General features: G+C 49.6%; 1 protein-coding gene across 2 annotated transcripts in view; it reads left to right on the top strand.

Moving 5' to 3' along the window:
* Positions 1-17,804, top strand: part of LOC118672202 (heparan sulfate glucosamine 3-O-sulfotransferase 3B1) — a 37,653-nt gene extending 19,849 nt beyond the window's left edge. Inside the window, exon 2 of one of the 2 annotated variants that reach the window (XM_036341736.1) lies at positions 16,451-17,804. In XM_036341736.1, coding sequence (XP_036197629.1) covers positions 16,451-17,069 — 619 coding nt within the window. In that variant the 3' untranslated portion in view covers positions 17,070-17,804. The remainder of the gene's footprint in view (positions 1-16,450) is intronic. The other variant, XM_036341737.1, reaches the window with a different exon arrangement.
* The last annotated feature ends 842 nt before the right edge of the window (positions 17,805-18,646 follow it).

Here is an 18,646-nt window from a genome sequence, read left to right as displayed (position 1 = left end):
TTCTCATGCCCATGGTCAAGAATGTTATTGCATTGCTACCTTATCTATAATTTACAGAGTTGCAAAATATCTCAGAGGCGATAAAAGGCTGGAGTCAGATAGACAGCAGTGCACGGCTTCCGCTGGAGACACCTAGTAAAATGTCTTTATATTTTCTTGTATCAGTCTTCAGTAGGCTCAGGCAGTTTATCACCAGCTAAAAGCCCAAATGGGCTTCATCTGTGCTGCTGGGAGCACTGCCTTCCCGCTCCTAATACATTTGCATGTCACTCATCTCCATTCACATGTGGCTTCTCATGGCCTCTGAGACCAAATTCAAATTCTTGCTTCATTATTCGTTCACCCTTTATTCACCTAACAATCATTTGTTTTTGCCGAAATGCAAATAAGACACAATCCAGTCCTCAAAGCTTCCAGGACTGTAGCAGCAGATAGATAAAGGTTGTGCTAACTGTGTGAGTGTTTGGCGCAGGGAGAATGTTGAGGGTGGTGGTCGGGAGAAGGAAGCAAGGACTGCTAACCCAGATTGAGAAAGGCATGAGTCTCATCGAAATGTATTAGTCCAGTGGTCGGCAAACCGCGGCTCGCTAGCCACATGCGGCTCTTTGGCCCCTTGAGTGTGGCTCTTCCACAAAATACCACGTGCGGGTGCGCATGTACAGTGCGATTGAAACTTCCTGGCCCATGCACAGAAGTCGGTTTTTGGCCTGGGCGAGTCTATTTTGAAGAAGTGGCGTTAGAAGAAGTGGGGGGTGGACATAAAGTGAGGATGAACGAAAGGAGACAGACGAAACAAGTACACAAGATGAGTGTGGATGGGAGAGTTGGAAGGGGTCGACCTCAGCGAACGTACCTCAATCAGATTGAGGACGTTTTTAGCAAAGGCCAGCTTAGGAGTACCCTAATTAAGTTAATAACAATGTACATACCTATATAGTTTAAGTTTAAAAAATTTGGCTCTCAAAAGAAATTTCAATCGTACTGTTGATATTTGGCTCTGTTGACTTATGAGTTGGCCGACCACTGTATTAGACGAAGGAGGGCTGGAAAGAATGCTCTCGGAGGAGGGAAGTCTATGGGGAGGGGGGTAGGGAACTTCAGGACCCACTTGAGGAATCATAGGGCCTTGTCTATAATTGGGGTGAAGCAGAGTTGGGTGCAATGATGAGAAAGGAAGTGGGGAGCGCAGAATTCACTTCAATGGTAGGCTCAATATTCTGAGAGGTGGTGCTGATTTGGCTTCTAGGTTTTGCTTTTGGAATGATGTCTGTGAGTGGAAGCTATGTAGATAGAGGGCAACCCAGCTTGTTTTCCAGTCTTTCCAGTATTGCCCACCATTCCTAAAAACACAAATACAGACAAAAATCTTCAGTCCAAGCTAAATGGCTCAATTACTGCCGTATCTAAACTGAGGTATATTTTGTCCTTGACTTCTTCATTTCCACCTTACCTTTAGGACCAGCTCAAGGAAGCTTTGATTGTCTCAAAGGACACAAATTCTGGGTGCTGCTTTTCCGCAGATCTCATTTTGCACCAAGTAAACAATATCTATGGGTAAACTTCCTTGGTGTGGAATCTCTTTCTAAATACACAGTATGTCCCAGGAGGACAAGAATTATCCCTATATCCATACACACCTGCCTTGTCACTGATTCCCTGACCACCCCTGAGAAATATTACATTTACATTTTTAGTCGGCTTACTTCCTGCTCCCTGTGAGAGGCGTTGGGGTATCTTACTCCATCATTACTTGATGGACACCTGGGAATCAAGACAGAATTTAATAATCATTAAATCAAAATAATAAGTAGAATAATAATTAATATAAGTCAGCTAATTAGAGTCATTTTCTCATCATTATTAACTGCAACCACTTATTAGTTTGAATAGGGAAGATGGTTTATTACCGGCCACCAGAGGTGGGGCATTCAAGGTTTGTGAGTGAGATATGTCACAGCTTGCTTCTGTCCCACAGGAGACATAAGGAACACTGGTCTCATGCCATGCTTGTTCTTGCTTGAGCTTCTAATTCAGGTTCAAGACCTTCTTTATGGGAAGGGCCTCTTAATGTAATTGTGTCACTTAATGTAATAGGTCTGATGACACATAAATGTTGCTCTAGAATTAACTTTGGGCATCAGGATACTGAGATCATCACCATTTTCAAACCTGGCCCAAATGGCAATTTATTATTCCAGGTTGCCCCCAATTCTCTTTACATAGTTACACTGTGACCCCTAGTCATTAGCTTTACACATTGCTCACTCATTCCCTTCATTCAACAAATATTTTTAAGTGTGTCCTATGCCTGGTGTTTTACTGTTTTTCTTGTATTCCTTTTGAAGATAAAAATCTTTAAGATTCACAGTGCCAACAGATAATAAAACAAAACATAGATGGCAATACATTTCAACCAAACATTTTTTTCTTATAAATAGTCATTAGGCCAACCAGTAAGAATAGTTACAGGGTTAGTTATTCATTCAGGCTAAAGCAGGGTAAAAGGCTAATCTTACTTGCAATTCTTCACAGCTCTCTCACTAACCATTTAGTTATTTGATCTCCTTGGTGCTTACAGTTTTGTCCCCTTGTGGGAGTTGTGGGGTGGGGAGGGAGCACTCCGTCTAAAGTATATCATCTGCCAAAGCGTTCTCATAGCATGTATGGCATAAAGAAGGGATGTCCTCAAGTAACAGTATTTAATCATTGCTTCAGCCTCCAACACGTCCATCTTCTGTTCTTAGACATGAAACACACAAGGCAAGCAGTTCTCTGTATAATAGTCTGTTGCAAATTTATAAGAAATGGTTGACCATACAATGAATGAGTGAGGATTTGGGGAAGACGGTCTTCCTTTTCTCCTACTGAAAGTGGACTCTGAGAAACTTCCATTACTTCCCCAGCCGAGAATTCCAAAAAGGGTCTGCGAGGGGGGCTTTGATGGATGTCCTTGGAAGACCAATTGGCATTGCCGTGTCGCTGATTTTCTTTGGACACCTTTTGGTCAGCTTCAAACACTGGGTCAAGCCAACTGGCAAAAGGAAGTACTGAGGACGAAGAGGAGGGAGAGATAAGAAACAGCAGCTTTTTCTTTGTCAGCAGATCCTCCAAGTTCACAAATCCCTTGGATGTTCTCTCTGGGTAGAAAGTACTTCTTTTCTCCTCTAAAATGTTCTTGAAGTATTTAAAGCCTGTGATAAGAAAAGTTTATTTGCACTCATTTCCCTTTGTTTTAGCTTAACTCAAACTTCTGTCTCAAGATTTTTATTGACCTAATTTACTTTATACTGTTTTCAGTTGATAACCATAAAATGGGGTTGTTTGTCGAAGGAGGAGGGAAGCGGGGAGCAGGACGGAGCCATTATCTTGGACTTAAGTCAAGAGTTGATGGGTTTTTCTTTTCCCAAACTCCTCCCGGCCCCACGGTGAGGAGGCAGGAAGGCGAGTGATTCTATCGGGCCTTCCCGGTGGGTCCGGTTTCAGCTCTTGGGCTGTTTCTTTTCATCAGCCTAGACGGACCTCTTCCCCCTAAACTGTGGGGGGTTTGCTCCTTGTAAACCCCGTTCTCTGCCATGTTATAAAAAGGAAGAGTCCTCCAAAGTGGGCTGTGTTTGTATTAAAGATCGCCTCATTTCCCACTCCTCTTCAGCTTGTGAAGGGGACCACAGTTTTGTGACCCCAAAACGATGCCTGTTGGGGTATTGATTTTTATGCTGGTTGTTAAGACACAAAACACTCAGTAAGAACCTTTAACCCTCCCCCTTTCCTGCCTAAGAGATTCAGAGGGAAAGGCCTGCTCCGGGAGGGAATCTGGCCACATGCACCTTAGAGGTAAGTAGGGAGGCTCCAGGCAGGTCTGGTAGCAGGATTTCCTTCACCCCTCTCACCCCCTCCAACCTTCCCCCACCTAATCTCATCCCCCCACCACCTAACCCCCCACCCACTGTGCCCCATTGTTTCTGGGTTGCTGAGCAAGAATTTGCCTGCCACAGTGTGCTGTTCTTTTTAGCTACCTGTAAATTGCCTATTCTTCCTTCTGAAATTCTGTCACTGTCCCCTTTTCCTTTGTCCATAAGGGCGTATTCAACCTCGACTGCCCAGTGCCTCTGTGGGTCTCATACCTTATAGCACCCCTGGCACGTGCATCTGTAGTAAACTTTGTACATTTCCTCAGTCCTCTGTCTGTTCATTTCCTAGCCCAGCCAGAACTGGAAGGTGGGAGGAGAGTATTTTTTCAGTCCCCACAAGGGGACCATCCCATTCATCAGTGACAGGGATCCAGGAGAGAAGCTGGGTCTTTGTCTTCAGGGTCCTACTGGGTCCTAAGAACAGTCCAAATAGGGGATTCTCCATAGAGCAAGTGGTGAATTTCAGGAAACGAAGACTCTTTCAGATACTGGTTTTTGCACGAGACTTTGGGTTTAAGAACCAATTTAGTGTTTCTTTTTCCTTAGCAGTATTTCCCTTAGATATATTCCTGGTATTTGGAGCCATATATCAAAGGAGATAATAGAGGGGATATAAATGGATTCATTACACCTTACTCATGGGTAGGGTTTTGTGCTGTAAAAGCATATTCATCTACAAATTACATTTGAGTTTCAGTGTGTGTGTGTGTGTGTGTGTGTGTGTGTAAAATAGGACAAATATTTCCATTTTACAGATGAGGAACGACAGCTCAAAAGTGTTAGGAAACCTACCCAAGGCCACACAGCCTGGCCTACCCACTTTTCTTTCTACTCCACCCAGCACCAGGCTACTTAACAAATGGGTGTATGGTTTAGGGTACACTTGGCATTGATCTGTATCTGAATTATGCTCTGGGGTTGGTCTATACCAGTGGTCGGCAAACTCATTAGTCAACAGAGACAAATATCGACAGTACGATTGAAATTTCTTTTGAGAGCCAAATTTTTTAAACTTAAACTATATAGGTAGGTACATTGTTATGAACTTAATTAGGGTACTCCTGAGGCTTAGGAAGAGCCACACTCAAGGGGCCAAAGAGCCACATGTGGCTCGCGAGCCGCAGTTTGCCGACCACGGGTCTATACTAATGCCCCCGAGATACACATACAAATTCAGTCATCAAGTATTTATAAAGGTTCTCCTTTAACTCTGCCAACTTGTGTCAAACTACTGCTGGCTGAAGGAGGAGGTGGAACAGAGATGATGGGAGAGTGGAGATTGTAGAGGTCATCCTAGAGAATTTTAGAGCTGAAGAACACCCTTTTAAACCAGTGCACTGATTTTTATACACAGGGAAACTGAGTTCAAAGCTTGAAGTATTGGTCCAGGTCAGGCTCCTGGCAGTGGCAGGTCAGGCCAGGAACCCACAATTTCCCGTGCCCAGTGCCCTGTGCTGTCGCTGAAGGTCTGGAAGCACCCCCCCCCCTCCCTGCCCACCCCCCTGCAGTGTTTTCATTCACTCTGGGTTGGCTGGGGGTGCTGAGTGGATGGAAGCTCTTGGGTGAAGGTCTTACAAACATCTGCACAGAGTGCCCAGAGCTGTTCGGGGTGCAGCAGGAGCTGGGAGAAACTGTGGGAGCACGGGAAACACCGGGTGCCGCTGTGCAGGGGGAGGGCTGACCCTTTGTTGCAGGGAAGGAACCTACACAGAGCCGGGCTCCCACCATCCCCGGGGACAAGGCGCCGGTTCCAGACAGAGCCAGCACTGAGCAGCCCAAGAGGCGGCGGCGGTCCCCGCGGAGGGGGGCCTGGCTGAACGGCTGCCCTGGGGCCTGGTGCCCCTTCTCCTTATTCCTGGGCCCTCTGCTCCCCTCTGCCCAGTGGCAGCGCTGATTTCACTGTCTAAAGTCTGCTTCTCAGAACACTTTTTTCTTCCTTTCTTTCTCTTTTTCTAATGATCAAAACAACAACAAATTTTTTTTTCTTTCAGGAAACGGACGCATTACTCTGATTTCACTGATTTGTCCCGGCACAGTGATGTGCAATAAACATGAGTGATGCCCCGGAGAGCTCCCACACAAAAGGCTATTAGCTTTTAATTGAAGCCCGCCCCCCATCCTGCCCCCCCCCCCCCCCCCCCCGAAACAGGAACCAGGCCTTTGTGCAGCGGGTCTATAAGGGAGGATTCTGCCCAAATGAAAGGAGTCTTGAGTTGACCCAGAGGAGCGAGATGCTCTTTTGTGCCCCACCCCCTTATGGCATTCACAGGCCTTTCATTTTCTGAGCAGTATTGAAAGTCTGGGACAATGGAGGCCAAATCCTGGTGCTGGAGGTTGGGGGCTGGGAGTGGAGAAGAAGGGAGGGCTGGAAGGGGAGGAGGAGGGCTGGGGGATCCCATCCTTTGTTGTTTTTCTTCTTTCCTACCCATTACCTTAGAAAAGGGGGGGGGAGGGCTGGAAAGTTTTAATGAATGATGACATCACTTCCGGTAGCCCACTGCTGGGCTTCAAGACCCAAGAAGCATTGGGAACAGACTATTTACAATTTCATTTTAAATGATTTTAAACCCTCCCAAAAGAGTTCTTTGATATGCAAACATCTCCCCCAAATGGAGATAATTATTGATGGAGAGTAGCCCTTTGAAGAGGAGCTCAGAACTGGTGGGCTGAGTCTTCCCACCCAAGGAAGGAGGTTCCCAATGAGAAGGGACTGTGCTGAGACACGTTTTCCTCCCGCCGCCTCCCGCCTCCGGGAAGAAAGCTGCTTTCAAGAAGAAGCTTCCCAGGGTCCCAGCTCACAGCTGCAGTGCCGACTCAGGAGCAGGCTCCTGCCGTGGTCTGCATCAGGTGTTCGGGGAAGAGGGTTGGTCTTGTCCCTGTGTCTTGTCTGGGAGGAGAGAGAATAGGCTGTAGCGTTTGTCTTTCCCGCTGTGATGTATAAGGCCAGGAGGTGGAAAGACACCCAGCAGTGTTTGGGGCGCCGATTGCGGTGGATACTTAGGGCTGGTACTTGGCCTCCACAGAAGATGAGGATAGGCTGGCCCACACTTGTCACCAGAGAAACTCCTGTGAGTGGACCTGGAATGACCATGCGCCCACTCTTTCTCTTCCCCCTGACTTTTCCTTTGACAAACCTCTGCCCTGGAGTCCCAAGTGCCCTCTGATGCCTGGAGGAGACGCCCCCTCCCACACCTCTAGGCCTCACCCCTCTAGGACCTGCCCCTCTAAGTCTTGCCCCTCCAGGGCCTGCCCCTTTAGGACCTGCCCTTCTAGGACTTGCACCCCTAGGATTTGTTTGGCAGCTTGGAGTTCACCTCTTGGAAACATCACCTCCCTCCATGTCGCACGTCACCTTCCCTCTAAGTCACCTTTCCATGCCCAGCTGTCCCCCCTCCTGTTCAAGTGGCCATATAAAAAATGTCCAAATCTGTAGAGAATTTCCATGAGTTTATTTGAGCCAAGCTGACGACAGTTGCCAGGAAGCAAAATCCCAATGGGTTGAGAAAATGCTCCTGAGAATGGCAGTTTTGCAGCTTATTTTATAAATTGCAATCAAAGGAGAGGCATGGGGACAGTTACATGAAACCCACTGGTGGTAGGTTGAGGAGGTGGGAGACAGCAAAGGGGGAATCTCTGGGATTGGATAAAGAGTAAAAGGAGAGACACACACTTCCCTCACATTGGTGGGTACAGCATAGTTAATACAGCTCATAGGGACGGTATGTGGGGAGCAGGATAACAATGAGGGGCTCTGTGGGCTCCTGCTCTGGTGGGAGGTGGTGCCTTGAAGGGTCTGGAAAAGGGGTTACCCTGACATTCCAAAGGTATGCTATCCTAGATGCAAAAAGACAGTAGACAGGCTCAGTTAAGGTAAAGACTGACCTTTGTCAAGGAAGAAACTGGCCTAGGACATAACCACCCCCCTGACTTGCTTTTAGTCAGGAAGTTTTCATTTCAGACCTCCTGTATGGTTCCTTTAGGTCTCTAGTTTGTAAGGCCACCATGCAGGCCTCCCCTGAGCTTCTCAGGTTTAGTATGTGGCCTGTTTTTCGTCCACATGAGTCAGCCAGCTGAGTGGGTTTCCTGACCTTCCTGTGCTGGGGAGACTGAGGCACTCAGCTAAGGTTGAGCCCAAAACAAAGCCCTGGCTTCTCTCTGGTCCCAGTCCCTCACTTCCTCCCCGGGGACTCCCAGGGTGGCTCCTGAGGCCTCTGGGTCCTGGAAGGGAGGGGTTTGGGCCCCAATTCTGCCAGGTAGTCAGAAAGCTCCCTAACCCAAGGGCGTCCTTTCATCAAATAAGACTTAAAAATTTTCAAGACAGAAAGTGATTTTTTTGTCCTTTGTCCTGCATATCTTAGGTTAAGACATGCTACCTTTTACAAATCTCATTTTTACCTGGGAGGGAAAGTTTTCTTCCTTCCCAGTGGTTGGGGGAAGGGGCCAGTGGATTAGGCAGAGCATGAGATCTGAGCCCAGGCGGTGGAGGAAGCTGAGTCTGGGGAGAGGATGGGATGAGAGTGTGCACTGCTCGTGGTTTCAAGGCTAAGGGCGCGAGGGCATGAGGCCTGTTCTTCCCCAGAGAAAACCAGAGTTCATAGAAGAGATTGTGTTTTCAGAGTAGTTTTAGGTTCACAGCAAAGTCAAGCAGAAAGTACAGAGGTTTCCCACATGCCCTCTGCCCTGCACCAGCACAGCCTCCCCTACATCCTCCTCCCCAAGCGGTATGTCGCTGTAATGCCTGCACTGCAGTCCACTGTGGGTGCATCATGCCACTCACAGTCCACGGTGCACGTCAGGGCTCACTCCTGCTGCTGTGCACTCTGTGGACTTAGACCAATGTGTGAGGGCGTGTCACCATTGTAGCACCCTGCAGACGGTTCCCTGCCCTCAGTCCTCTGTGCTCTGCCTGCTCTGCCCCTCTCTCCGAGCCCCTGGGGATTCCAGTGCTTTTGAGTTTTGCTGCTGACATTTAAGAGGCTTGCAGGATCCTAAAAAAATGGCACTTTCTTTATTTTGCCCTTTTTAGGGGGTGTGCTTATTCCTAGCCCACTTGGGACTGTGGATGTGAGGAGCGAGCTTGGTGGCTTGGTTGGGTTGTTAGTTTTTGCGGGGGAGAGGGATGTAACCCTGGGCTCCCCATTCTGCTCTCTGTGGAGACTTTCCTTGTTGCACTTTGGTTTTGGGAAATCTTGGCGGCTGGACTAGGGCTCTGCAGAAGCTAAAGCTGAGCTGGGGGCCCTTCGCCAGGGCAGCTCCTCAGAATGGGCCCCGCCTTGCTCAGTTCCAGGCCCGGCCTCTGAGGCCTGGAGAGGCCACGGGGCCAGGGACACGCCCAGGAGAAGCAGAACTCCAAGTCCTTCCGTTTCACCAGCAGTAAATAATTCCATGTCAACATTTCTAAGTCTCTATTGATTATTTTTCTCATTTCAATCAATATTTTTCTCAAAACTTTATGGAAAGGAGGCCTTGGCCGCCCTGACTATGGGTGCGGCGCCTGTCCTGAGGAGCAGCTGCTCGGCCTTTGCCCAGAGAGCACATGGCGGAGGCTGCGGACAGTGGACCTGCCTCCCGATGGTGGTGGTGCTGCTACACAGCCCTGTGCGTTCGTCAAAATTCACAGAATTGGATTCCAAAAATGATTATTTACTATAGGGTAGTATAGGAGGTTAAAAAGTTGATTTTAGAAAAGAAACATACATCTTTGTAACCCAGAACATATGGGGTTTTTCTGCAACCAAGCAAAGAAGTCATCTCCCAAAGCAGGAGGGGAAAGGGGCGCCCAGTGTCCCTTGGCATGCCCCCCCACCCCCCGCCGCCCCCAGCATGGCAGTGGTGTGCCTCCCCTCTGAGGTTCATCCCCTGCGTCATCTCATCTGTTTTGTGTGAATGTCTCTGCATCTCTTTGGCTGTGGCGAGGTGGGTTCCAGCCATTTCAGCCTTCTCCCCTTTTCCTGTGCAGTTTGCCACTTCCCTAAGTCCAGGTGCTGACTGGGCGCAGGCATGTGGCCCCAGGAAAGAAAGAGAGAATTAGGGCAACGTTTGCTGCCGGAGAACATCCGCATCACAGGGCTTTTTATGTCGGTTCATGTGAATTTCCTCCTCACTGAGGCCTGGGGCTTGTTTAAAATATTCTGCTTCCCGTGGTCACACACAGGCCCCGGGGACCTGGGAGGTTCCGTGTAAACTGCTTCTGGGAAGCCCCGTGACAGCCAGTCCCGGTGAGAATTCCCCTCCAGTCCTGGCCCCGCTGCCTGGCGGCCTCTCCAGCCTGGCACCCCGGGAAAACCCGCTCTGGGACTGAGGCTGGAGATTCCCAGCCTGACTCTGGCTGCCGTCTCCTTACTCACCCGCCTGGAGAGGAGAGAAGGGGAGAAGGGCGCCATGGGCATATTTGACATCAATTCATGTTCGTTTCATGGGCTCTTTTTAAAATGAATTGGGTTGCATTGTAAGCCACAGACCCTGGCAAAGCAGATGTCAGAGAGTCCGGGGCTGGCCCTGCTCTTCGCTGGGGAGCACTCCTGTTGGTGTTGGTGTCTAACTTTTGATGATGAAAGAATTAGATGCATCTGTGAGCCTTTCACTATCACGGAAGTACAGATGGCTGTACCTTCCTTCAGGTTCCTTCAGTTTGCCCCTGTGTTTTGCTGGTAGCTCCATTTGTATTTGATCACTGTGTGTGTGTGTGTGTGTGTGTGGCGCCTGCATTCGGCTTGTTCTGGCTATTTGTCCTCTGCAGTTTGTGGACCACCGACCAGGCATCCCCTCACTCCCTCTGGGACCTGGTCTGCTGTCAGCTGAGAGAGTATGACCTTCACTCTCTAGATTTAACTCTAGTCCTTTGACTCAATAAGTCTTGGATTAGCTGAACAACATTAAGTTTCATTCACAATATTGTTTTCTCAATTCCCCCACCTGCTGCGATGGTGTCTCCTCTGAGTGGCCATGGGTACCAGTGGAATAAATGACCAAAGGACAGGGCAGATACCGCAGAATACTGACTTCACCCCCTGCTGCGCGTCATCCTCTCAGAGAATCTGTGTGGGGCCTCGCCACACGGGCCTGACTCAGGTGGTCTGGGGCCAGGCCCAGGCCCACGCATCTAGTTCAAATGCCCTGAGATTCAGTGTGCAAGCAGGGGTGAGACTGGCTGCCACAGAGGGCCCGTCACTTTCCCGTGAATATCCTGGAACACACTGACCGCCTTCACACCCCTGTCAACCCTCCCGGTTCTCAGCTCCTAGGCTCTGAGATCCAGTGTTCCTGGGCGTTCCCTGGGCCTGTCATCCCCAGGCCCAGGCGGGAGGACCAGCCTGCTCGCCCGCAGGTCTTCCTGAAGCAGTGGGAGCCCCTCTGCTCTCCGTCCTGGGTGTCACCTGCATCGCTGCCTAGCATCTTGTGGGGAGCACTAGAGACACTGTGCAGCCCCCTCGGCTTCACAAGCACCCAGTGGTCCTATGTGCCAGGTGCCAGAGAGGTGTCCCACCTGGTAACGAGGGAGGAGGCCGTGCAGGGGCGTGGGGGGAGGGCTGGGCAATGACTGCTGAGAGTCCAGGCCCCACAGAACGCAGGAGTACGTGAACCTCAGAGGTCTGTTGTTCCAAAGTCTGGCTCATTTCTGAACAATTATGATTGCAGTCATCTGATCCTAGCACTGAAACACCTATTATTAAGATCCTAATCTATGAACAAGAGAAAAAATAGGTATTTAAAGGGAGGACAGGTGTGTGGTGCTGTGTGCTCCTCATCGTATTAAGAAGAAAAGCACGGGCGGTTGAGAGGAGAGGGTCATGGCAAAAGGAAGGGGACGCCTCCCGTGGGCTGACGCTAGGTCCCAGCTCCTGCCGCGCAGGCCAGTGACCCCCCTCTAAGCAAGTCACTCTCTTCTTTAGCCGCAGTTTCTTCAGGAGCAAGTTGGGGACTGCAATACCCACCTCAAAGGCTTGTTGTGCACGGTTAAATCAGATAACGTGTGAAAAGTCCTCTGCGAGCTCCAAGCACTAGCTAATTACTAGGTATGGCTATCAGTTTGAGAAATTGGCTTTCATAATGAGCAGCTCAATTAACCTGCAACCTCCCTGCTGGCTTACTCTGGAGGCTTCTCTGAGGCCGGACCGCTGCTGGGATGGGCGTGTGAGGGCCCACGTGATGGGCTCACCCTTGGCCATGGCCTCAGGCTTCTTCTCTGAGTCACTGTTGTGCTCAGAGCAGCTTTGAGTCTGAGGGCAGGCGAGTGAGGCCAGTGGAAGGAGGGGAAAGGGAAGCCAGTAAAAAGGAGTTTGCTCCAGGACCAAAAGATGGGTGGTGGGAGAAGAGCGGCTGAGGGGAGAAGGGGCTTGCGCAGATTGTCCGCAGGTTCTGTGCCAGGAGCAGTCCCCACACTGCTCAGTCTGCTCTGTGTTCCCCGGTGTGGGGGCGGGGAAGGTGGAGGGGGGCTGAGACACCAGCTCCGTGGGAGCCCAGCACCTGTGTACAGGAGGAGAAATAATTCCCCTCCACCCTTCTGAGCTCTTGGCTGAGATCTTTTCTAAGAAAAGACAGATTAACAGGAGAAAAACAAACAGAAGCTTATTAACATGTATACCTCCTGCACATATGGGAGAGACCCAGGAACACTTATTAACATGTATACCTCCTGCACATATGGGAGAGACCCAGGAACACTTATTAACATGTATGCCTGCTGTACACATGGGAGAGTCCCAGGAACACTTATTAACATGTATACCTGCTATACACATGGGAGAGTCCCAGGAACACTTATTAACATGTATACCTCCTGCACATATGGGAGAGACCCAGGAACACTTATTAACATGTATGCCTGCTGTACACATGGGAAAGTCCCAGGAACACTTATTTACATGTATACCTGCTGTACACATGGGAGAGTCCCAGGAACACTCATTAACATGTATACCTCCTGCACATATGGGAGAGACCCAGGAACACTTATTAACATGTATGCCTGCTGTACACATGGGAGAGACCCAGGAACACCTATTAACATGTATATCTGCTGTACACTGAGCAAATCCCCCAAATGGCCTAAACCACCAAGTTAAATACCCTCTCCAGCTAAGACAGAAGATGTTGGGGAGGGGCAGTCAGTTATGGAGGTGAGGGGAAAAACAGGAAACAAGGCTAAGGTTGCTCTGCAGGTTGCAGTCCTGCCTTCTCCATTTAGGGGATTTCTGCAGATTTACTTGTGTCTTCTTCCTGCTACAGAGAGGACACCCTCACTGACATTTCCCTTGTAAATGTGAATGTCTCCTACGAAACAACTTCTACTTGGTTTTCAGAGCTTCTCCGTGTCTGCTGTGTCTTACACACAACCAACCTCAACTGATCCTCGTGCCAAAGACACACATTTTGGGGTGGCGTGTCTGTTCCTTTCACCTGCCTGGAAGCGTCCGGGAAGCCAGCAAGGGGGCACGGGAGGCATTTGCGGAAATGATGGGAACCTAGTTGTGCTTCTCACCCATCAGCCACTCGTTGGCTGCCACCAAGCATGCCGAGGGGACGGACAGTAGGGCCTCAGGTGGACCAGGCTGAGAAGTTGGTGTCACAGCCATGGTTCCCTGGCTGTTAGTGTGATGATGAAGGAAAGCCCTGAGGGTCCCTGAGCTTTTGGATCTATATGGACAAATGCAGACCCTCCTGCAGAGAGGGGTCCCCTGGAGCTGGGAACCAGGATGGCTTGGGTGGCTGCAGGCAGTCAGGCACAGGTGGTCTGCCCACGGCTCAGAGAGGCTGGTTAATGGCTGAGGAGGCTTTGCCTTTGGACTGGCGGCCAGGGAGGCTCTCCCGTGTCCTTTGCACCAATCCTTTGGTGTGGTTTTTATTCCCAGCTGCCTAGGTAGCCATGGTGTGCACACCTGCCAGGCTTTTCCTTGACACTGCAGGAACGCAGGCGGCGAAGGTTCTGTGGTTGTTCTGGAGCCCGGGCCGGCTGAGGGCAGAGCCCGCTGTCCCACATCTTTGCCTCCACGGGAGCCGAGCCTCCCCATTGCCCATCTGTGAGGATGGACCGTGTGAGGGACCAGTGCATGAACCTTGCCTCCTTACCTTCTTGCCCAGATCCTGCCAACAAGAGACCACTGAGTACATTTTCTAGCACCACCTAGCTACCAGGCCTGGTACCAAGGCTAGGCTCACAGTCGTCTTGAAAACAGTAAGTGGTGGAAACTATTGTGTTTCTCATATTTCGGATGAGAAAGCTGATGTATGGACAGGTTAATGACCTATGACCTATGCAGGGCCACACCCCTGAATCAGGGGATGCTGAGGGTCCAACCAGTGGCTTGGCTTCAGATGCTCACGCTGGGTCAGATGGACTCTCTGAGGCCAGACCCAACCCCCCTACCCCCCCCCCCCCATCCCTGGCATGGCTCTGAACAACTTTGGGGGTTAGGTTTCCTTCAAGGAAGTGTTAGCACTTTAATTCTGACTATTAGCCTCTTGTAGGCTGTCCAGTTGCAGAGGCTTAACATGGCAAAAACTTGGACTTTATCTGAATCGCCCTGCTTTGGAGTGAAATGCAAAATAAGTTGAGAGTCGGATTCTCTAATCCTCCATCACATTAGCTGCTGACATGGCTGCATTAATCTAAGTGATTAATGGGCAAAGTGGGTCAATCAGCTTAAGCTAAAGCCAGGGCTGCACGGCCGGCAGAGCTCCAGGGCTAGCACCTCCTCTGCTGGGGGTGGGTGGGGAGGAGGGAGTCCCCTAGCTGGCAGTGAGAGTGAGTTTATACCATTATTTCCATAAATGTGTGTAATATCTGAGTTGGGTCTCAGTAGATTAGGAGTGGCTTGAAGCTGGAAGTTTAGAATGTCCTGCTGAGAGGTAAATATTTGCTCAAAAATGATGTGGAAATTGTCTTTTTTTTTCTTTTTTTAAAAATTCCTGGGCTCAGATAGGAATCAATCAATGGGGAAAAAAGAGGACATAGTAATATTTTCAACAATAAAGATTTTTTTAAATTGTTGCTTAAAAAAGAAATCTCTGTCTCATAGGTAACGGAAAATTGTGCATTTGTGACCAAAATCGAGTACCCACTTAGTTAACGTCTCCTTTGGATGAGCCTGTTCACCCACATGCTCAACTTTGCTCCTATCATGTGCAAGAAACTGTGTGTTGAACACTATAATGATGATTATTTATCAAGTATATACCATATGTCAGGCATGTTCAAAACATGTTATGATCATTAATTGTTTTGATTTTAATTAAACTCACCTGTGGTAGGCATTAAGGCATTAGCATCTTCATTTTTACGGAGGAGGAAAAGAAGCCCAGAACAGTTGAGTAAGTTGTTCAAGGTAACACAGCTTATAAGTGACAGGGCTGGGATTTGAACCCAGGCGTCTGATTGCCAAGCCCACATTCCTTAACTGTTAAGCCAAACTGCTTTGGTTTTATAAATCTCATAACCACTGAATAAAGTAGGTGGAATTATTCCCATTTCACATATTAGAAAGCAGAGGCTCAGAGAGCAAATAAAATACAGTCTTCCATCATTGAGTCTTTTTTTATTTATTTATTTATTTTAGTGCTAATTGCTACCGTAAAGCTGGATTTTGGCCCAGTTGTCATGGCCTGCATCTATTACAGATTGTAACAATTTGTCTACACATTTTTGCTTAAATTAGTGCTGCATTTGGATATCACACAAGTCCCTGTTTAAAAAATGGAATCTATAGTGTTTTTGGAATTTCTTGGCAAGTTTGCACAGTTTATGCTTCCGCTGATTGCACCCAGTGTTTTGGCTGCTGTGCTTAGCTGCCTTCAGGGATACATTTCTGGGGAAGGGGGTTTTGTCTGGTCCCTGTGATGAAGCCGGTGCAGCCTGGCGGGCGAGGGGGACATGTCCCCGCAGCTCATTGGCCCAGGCTTGGTGAGCCCCTGGAGGCGGGCCAATGAGGGCTGTGGACAGAGGAATCTTGGGGCCCCAGGTGCTACTATTTAGGAAAGGCACATACCCAGAGGTCCTTGGTTCTGACATCGGAGTTTGGGACCAGGTAGAAGCAGGGTACCCTGGGAAATGAGGGAGAGGTGATAGCAGGAGGGGACCTTAGAGAGATGGGTATCTTACTGCCCATCTCCTAGAACAGCGGTTCTCAACCTGTGGGTCGTGACCCCTTTGGCGGTCGAAGAACCCTTTCACAGGGGTCGCCTAAGATCATCCTGCATATCAGATATTTACATTACGATTCATAACAGTAGCAACATTACAGTTATGAAGTAGCAACGAAAATAATTTTATGGTTGGGCCACAACATGAGGAACTGTATTTAAAGGGCCAGAAGGTTGAGAACCACTGTCCTAGAAGGTGTCTTTCTGTTTCAGGACATAGTGTCTGGCCTCCAAACTTCAGGTGGGACAGTAATGTATCTTTCAGCTCAAAAATTCTGCTTGCAATTTTTTCGTATTTCTACAACTGTTCCCAATGAGGAGGGAGCCAGGGTTAGAAGACATTGAGAGGTAAGGCCAAAGAGGTTCACCTTCTGACCTGCCTTCGGTCTGTTCTCTTTCCTCAGGGACCTGATGCCCAGAACCCTGGACGGGCAGATCACCATGGAGAAGACGCCCAGCTACTTCGTGACCCGGGAGGCCCCCGCGCGCATCTCGGCCATGTCCAAGGACACCAAGCTCATCGTGGTGGTGCGCGACCCGGTGACCAGGGCCATCTCGGACTACACGCAGACGCTCTCCAAGCGGCCCGACATCCCCACCTTCGAGAGCTTGACGTTCAAAAACAGGAGCACGGGCCTCATCGACACGTCGTGGAGCGCCATCCAGATCGGCATCTACGCCAAGCACCTGGAGCACTGGCTGCGCCACTTCCCGCTCGGCCAGATGCTCTTCGTGAGCGGCGAGCGGCTCATCAGCGACCCGGCCGGCGAGCTGGGCCGCGTGCAGGACTTCCTGGGCCTCAAGAGGATCATCACCGACAAGCACTTCTACTTCAACAAGACTAAGGGCTTCCCCTGCCTGAAGAAGGCCGAGGGCAGCAGCAAGCCCCACTGCCTGGGCAAGACCAAGGGCCGGACCCACCCCGACATCGACCCCGAGGTGGTGCGGCGGCTTCGCGAGTTCTACCGGCCCTTCAACCGCAAGTTCTACCAGATGACCGGGCACGACTTTGGCTGGGATTGAAGGCACCCGGCCCGCGTCGCTTACCACTTGGCTTATATATTGAGAGAGATTATATGTATGTAAAATGTACAGAAATATATTTTATAATAATTTATTTTTAATTCATAAGCAATTAATTCACTAAGCTGCCTAGCCACACTCTTTAGAGTTACCTTCATAATCTGTTAACATTCCAAAGTGTTTAACTCTAATATTTTGTTCTTTTTCTCACAACTGATGGTGCTTCCATTTTCCCCTCCCTGCCCATTATATTTAAAAAGAAGAAAAGCACAACTTGAGTTTTTTGTTGTTACGGGTACGCAGCCTTCGATCGCTGTCTGAATTCACTTGCCGCCTCCTGAGTGGGTCTCACATCCCAGCTTCCTGCCTGGGTACCACGCAGGAGCTGCCGCCGCAGAGCGGCACTCGGAAAGCGGGGCCCCATGAAGCAGCTTCCTCTCCACGTGATGCCCATTCCAAGGATGCAGATGCCAGGCCCTGGTGCTAGAGTTCTCCCTGCTCAGCGCATGGGGGTTACTGCCTCGGCAGGGACACCCACATCCTTAGAGCCCGAGTACCAGGGCCCGTGTACTTCAGATTTTGAGTGTGAAGGCTGGCCCTGCCTCTTCTTGTGCCCTAGTCCCTGTGTCATTAACCAGCTTGAAGTGTATGCAAATGTTAGCCCCTCTTTCCCAGGTCACGTGTGTGAGATGATCGGGTGCTGCTTTAGAAATAAAGACAGTCTCTTCTAATTTGCATGAGCGCACTGTGCTCCATCCTCCGGGCAGACAGTTCTGCTGTGACACACCAAAGAATCCCCTAGGCGAGCAGAGCCATAGGCACAAACCCAGGGTGCCCAGTGTCGAGACCCAAAGGGCTCAGGTGCATCCCATGCCATCAGCGTCCACCAAGGTGCTGCCAGGTGCAGAGCCAGCCATGCGGGCACATCCCAGTGGGCTGACAGCCCAGTGGAAGAAGAGAGAAGGCCTGCAGCAGGACAGGTGGCCGGCAGGGGAGGGGAAGCCTTGCCTCCTGCTTGATGTCTGGGACTCCTCTCCTGGAACTCCTAGCTCATCTCAGATTGACAATACAGTCTGTGCAGCCAACAGCGAACAGTGAGACGCAGGAGTGGCCCCTGCAAGGACGGGCTGGGAGAGTGGACCCGTGCTGCCTGATGTGTGCGCAGCTGTCCCTGTCTTAGCCGGGCCCTGGCAGGGGCTGATGGATTTGTTGCTGCTGATGCAGAATGCTCTCCCCACACCTCTCTGTTGAGAGATGCTCTCTCCACACCTCTCTGTTGAGAGAGCAGTCGGGGATCTTTTATGATGACTAGTTAATGGCAATTGGGTAACCACATAGCAATATCACATAATGACATATTCACTTTATCCTCAATTTTTGAAACCAGAATGCTTCTACCATAAAAGAATTGTTATTTGAGTTATACATTCTTCAAGGCGTATGTGGAAAGATATACATATTGTCATGATAGCTGGGTTGTGATATTTACAAAGGACACTTTTTATGTTGTAAGGCATAACTTGCCCCATAGAGCAAGACAACTTATATGAAGAGAAAAACAACTCATCTTTAGAAAC

The sequence above is a fragment of the Myotis myotis genome, unplaced genomic scaffold, assembly GCF_014108235.1.
Source record: "Myotis myotis isolate mMyoMyo1 unplaced genomic scaffold, mMyoMyo1.p scaffold_m19_p_17, whole genome shotgun sequence".
In the NCBI taxonomy this organism is placed as follows: domain Eukaryota; kingdom Metazoa; phylum Chordata; class Mammalia; order Chiroptera; family Vespertilionidae; genus Myotis; species Myotis myotis.
Note: the sequence above shows the minus strand (reverse complement) of the source record. Positions and strands in the feature narration are given on the sequence as shown.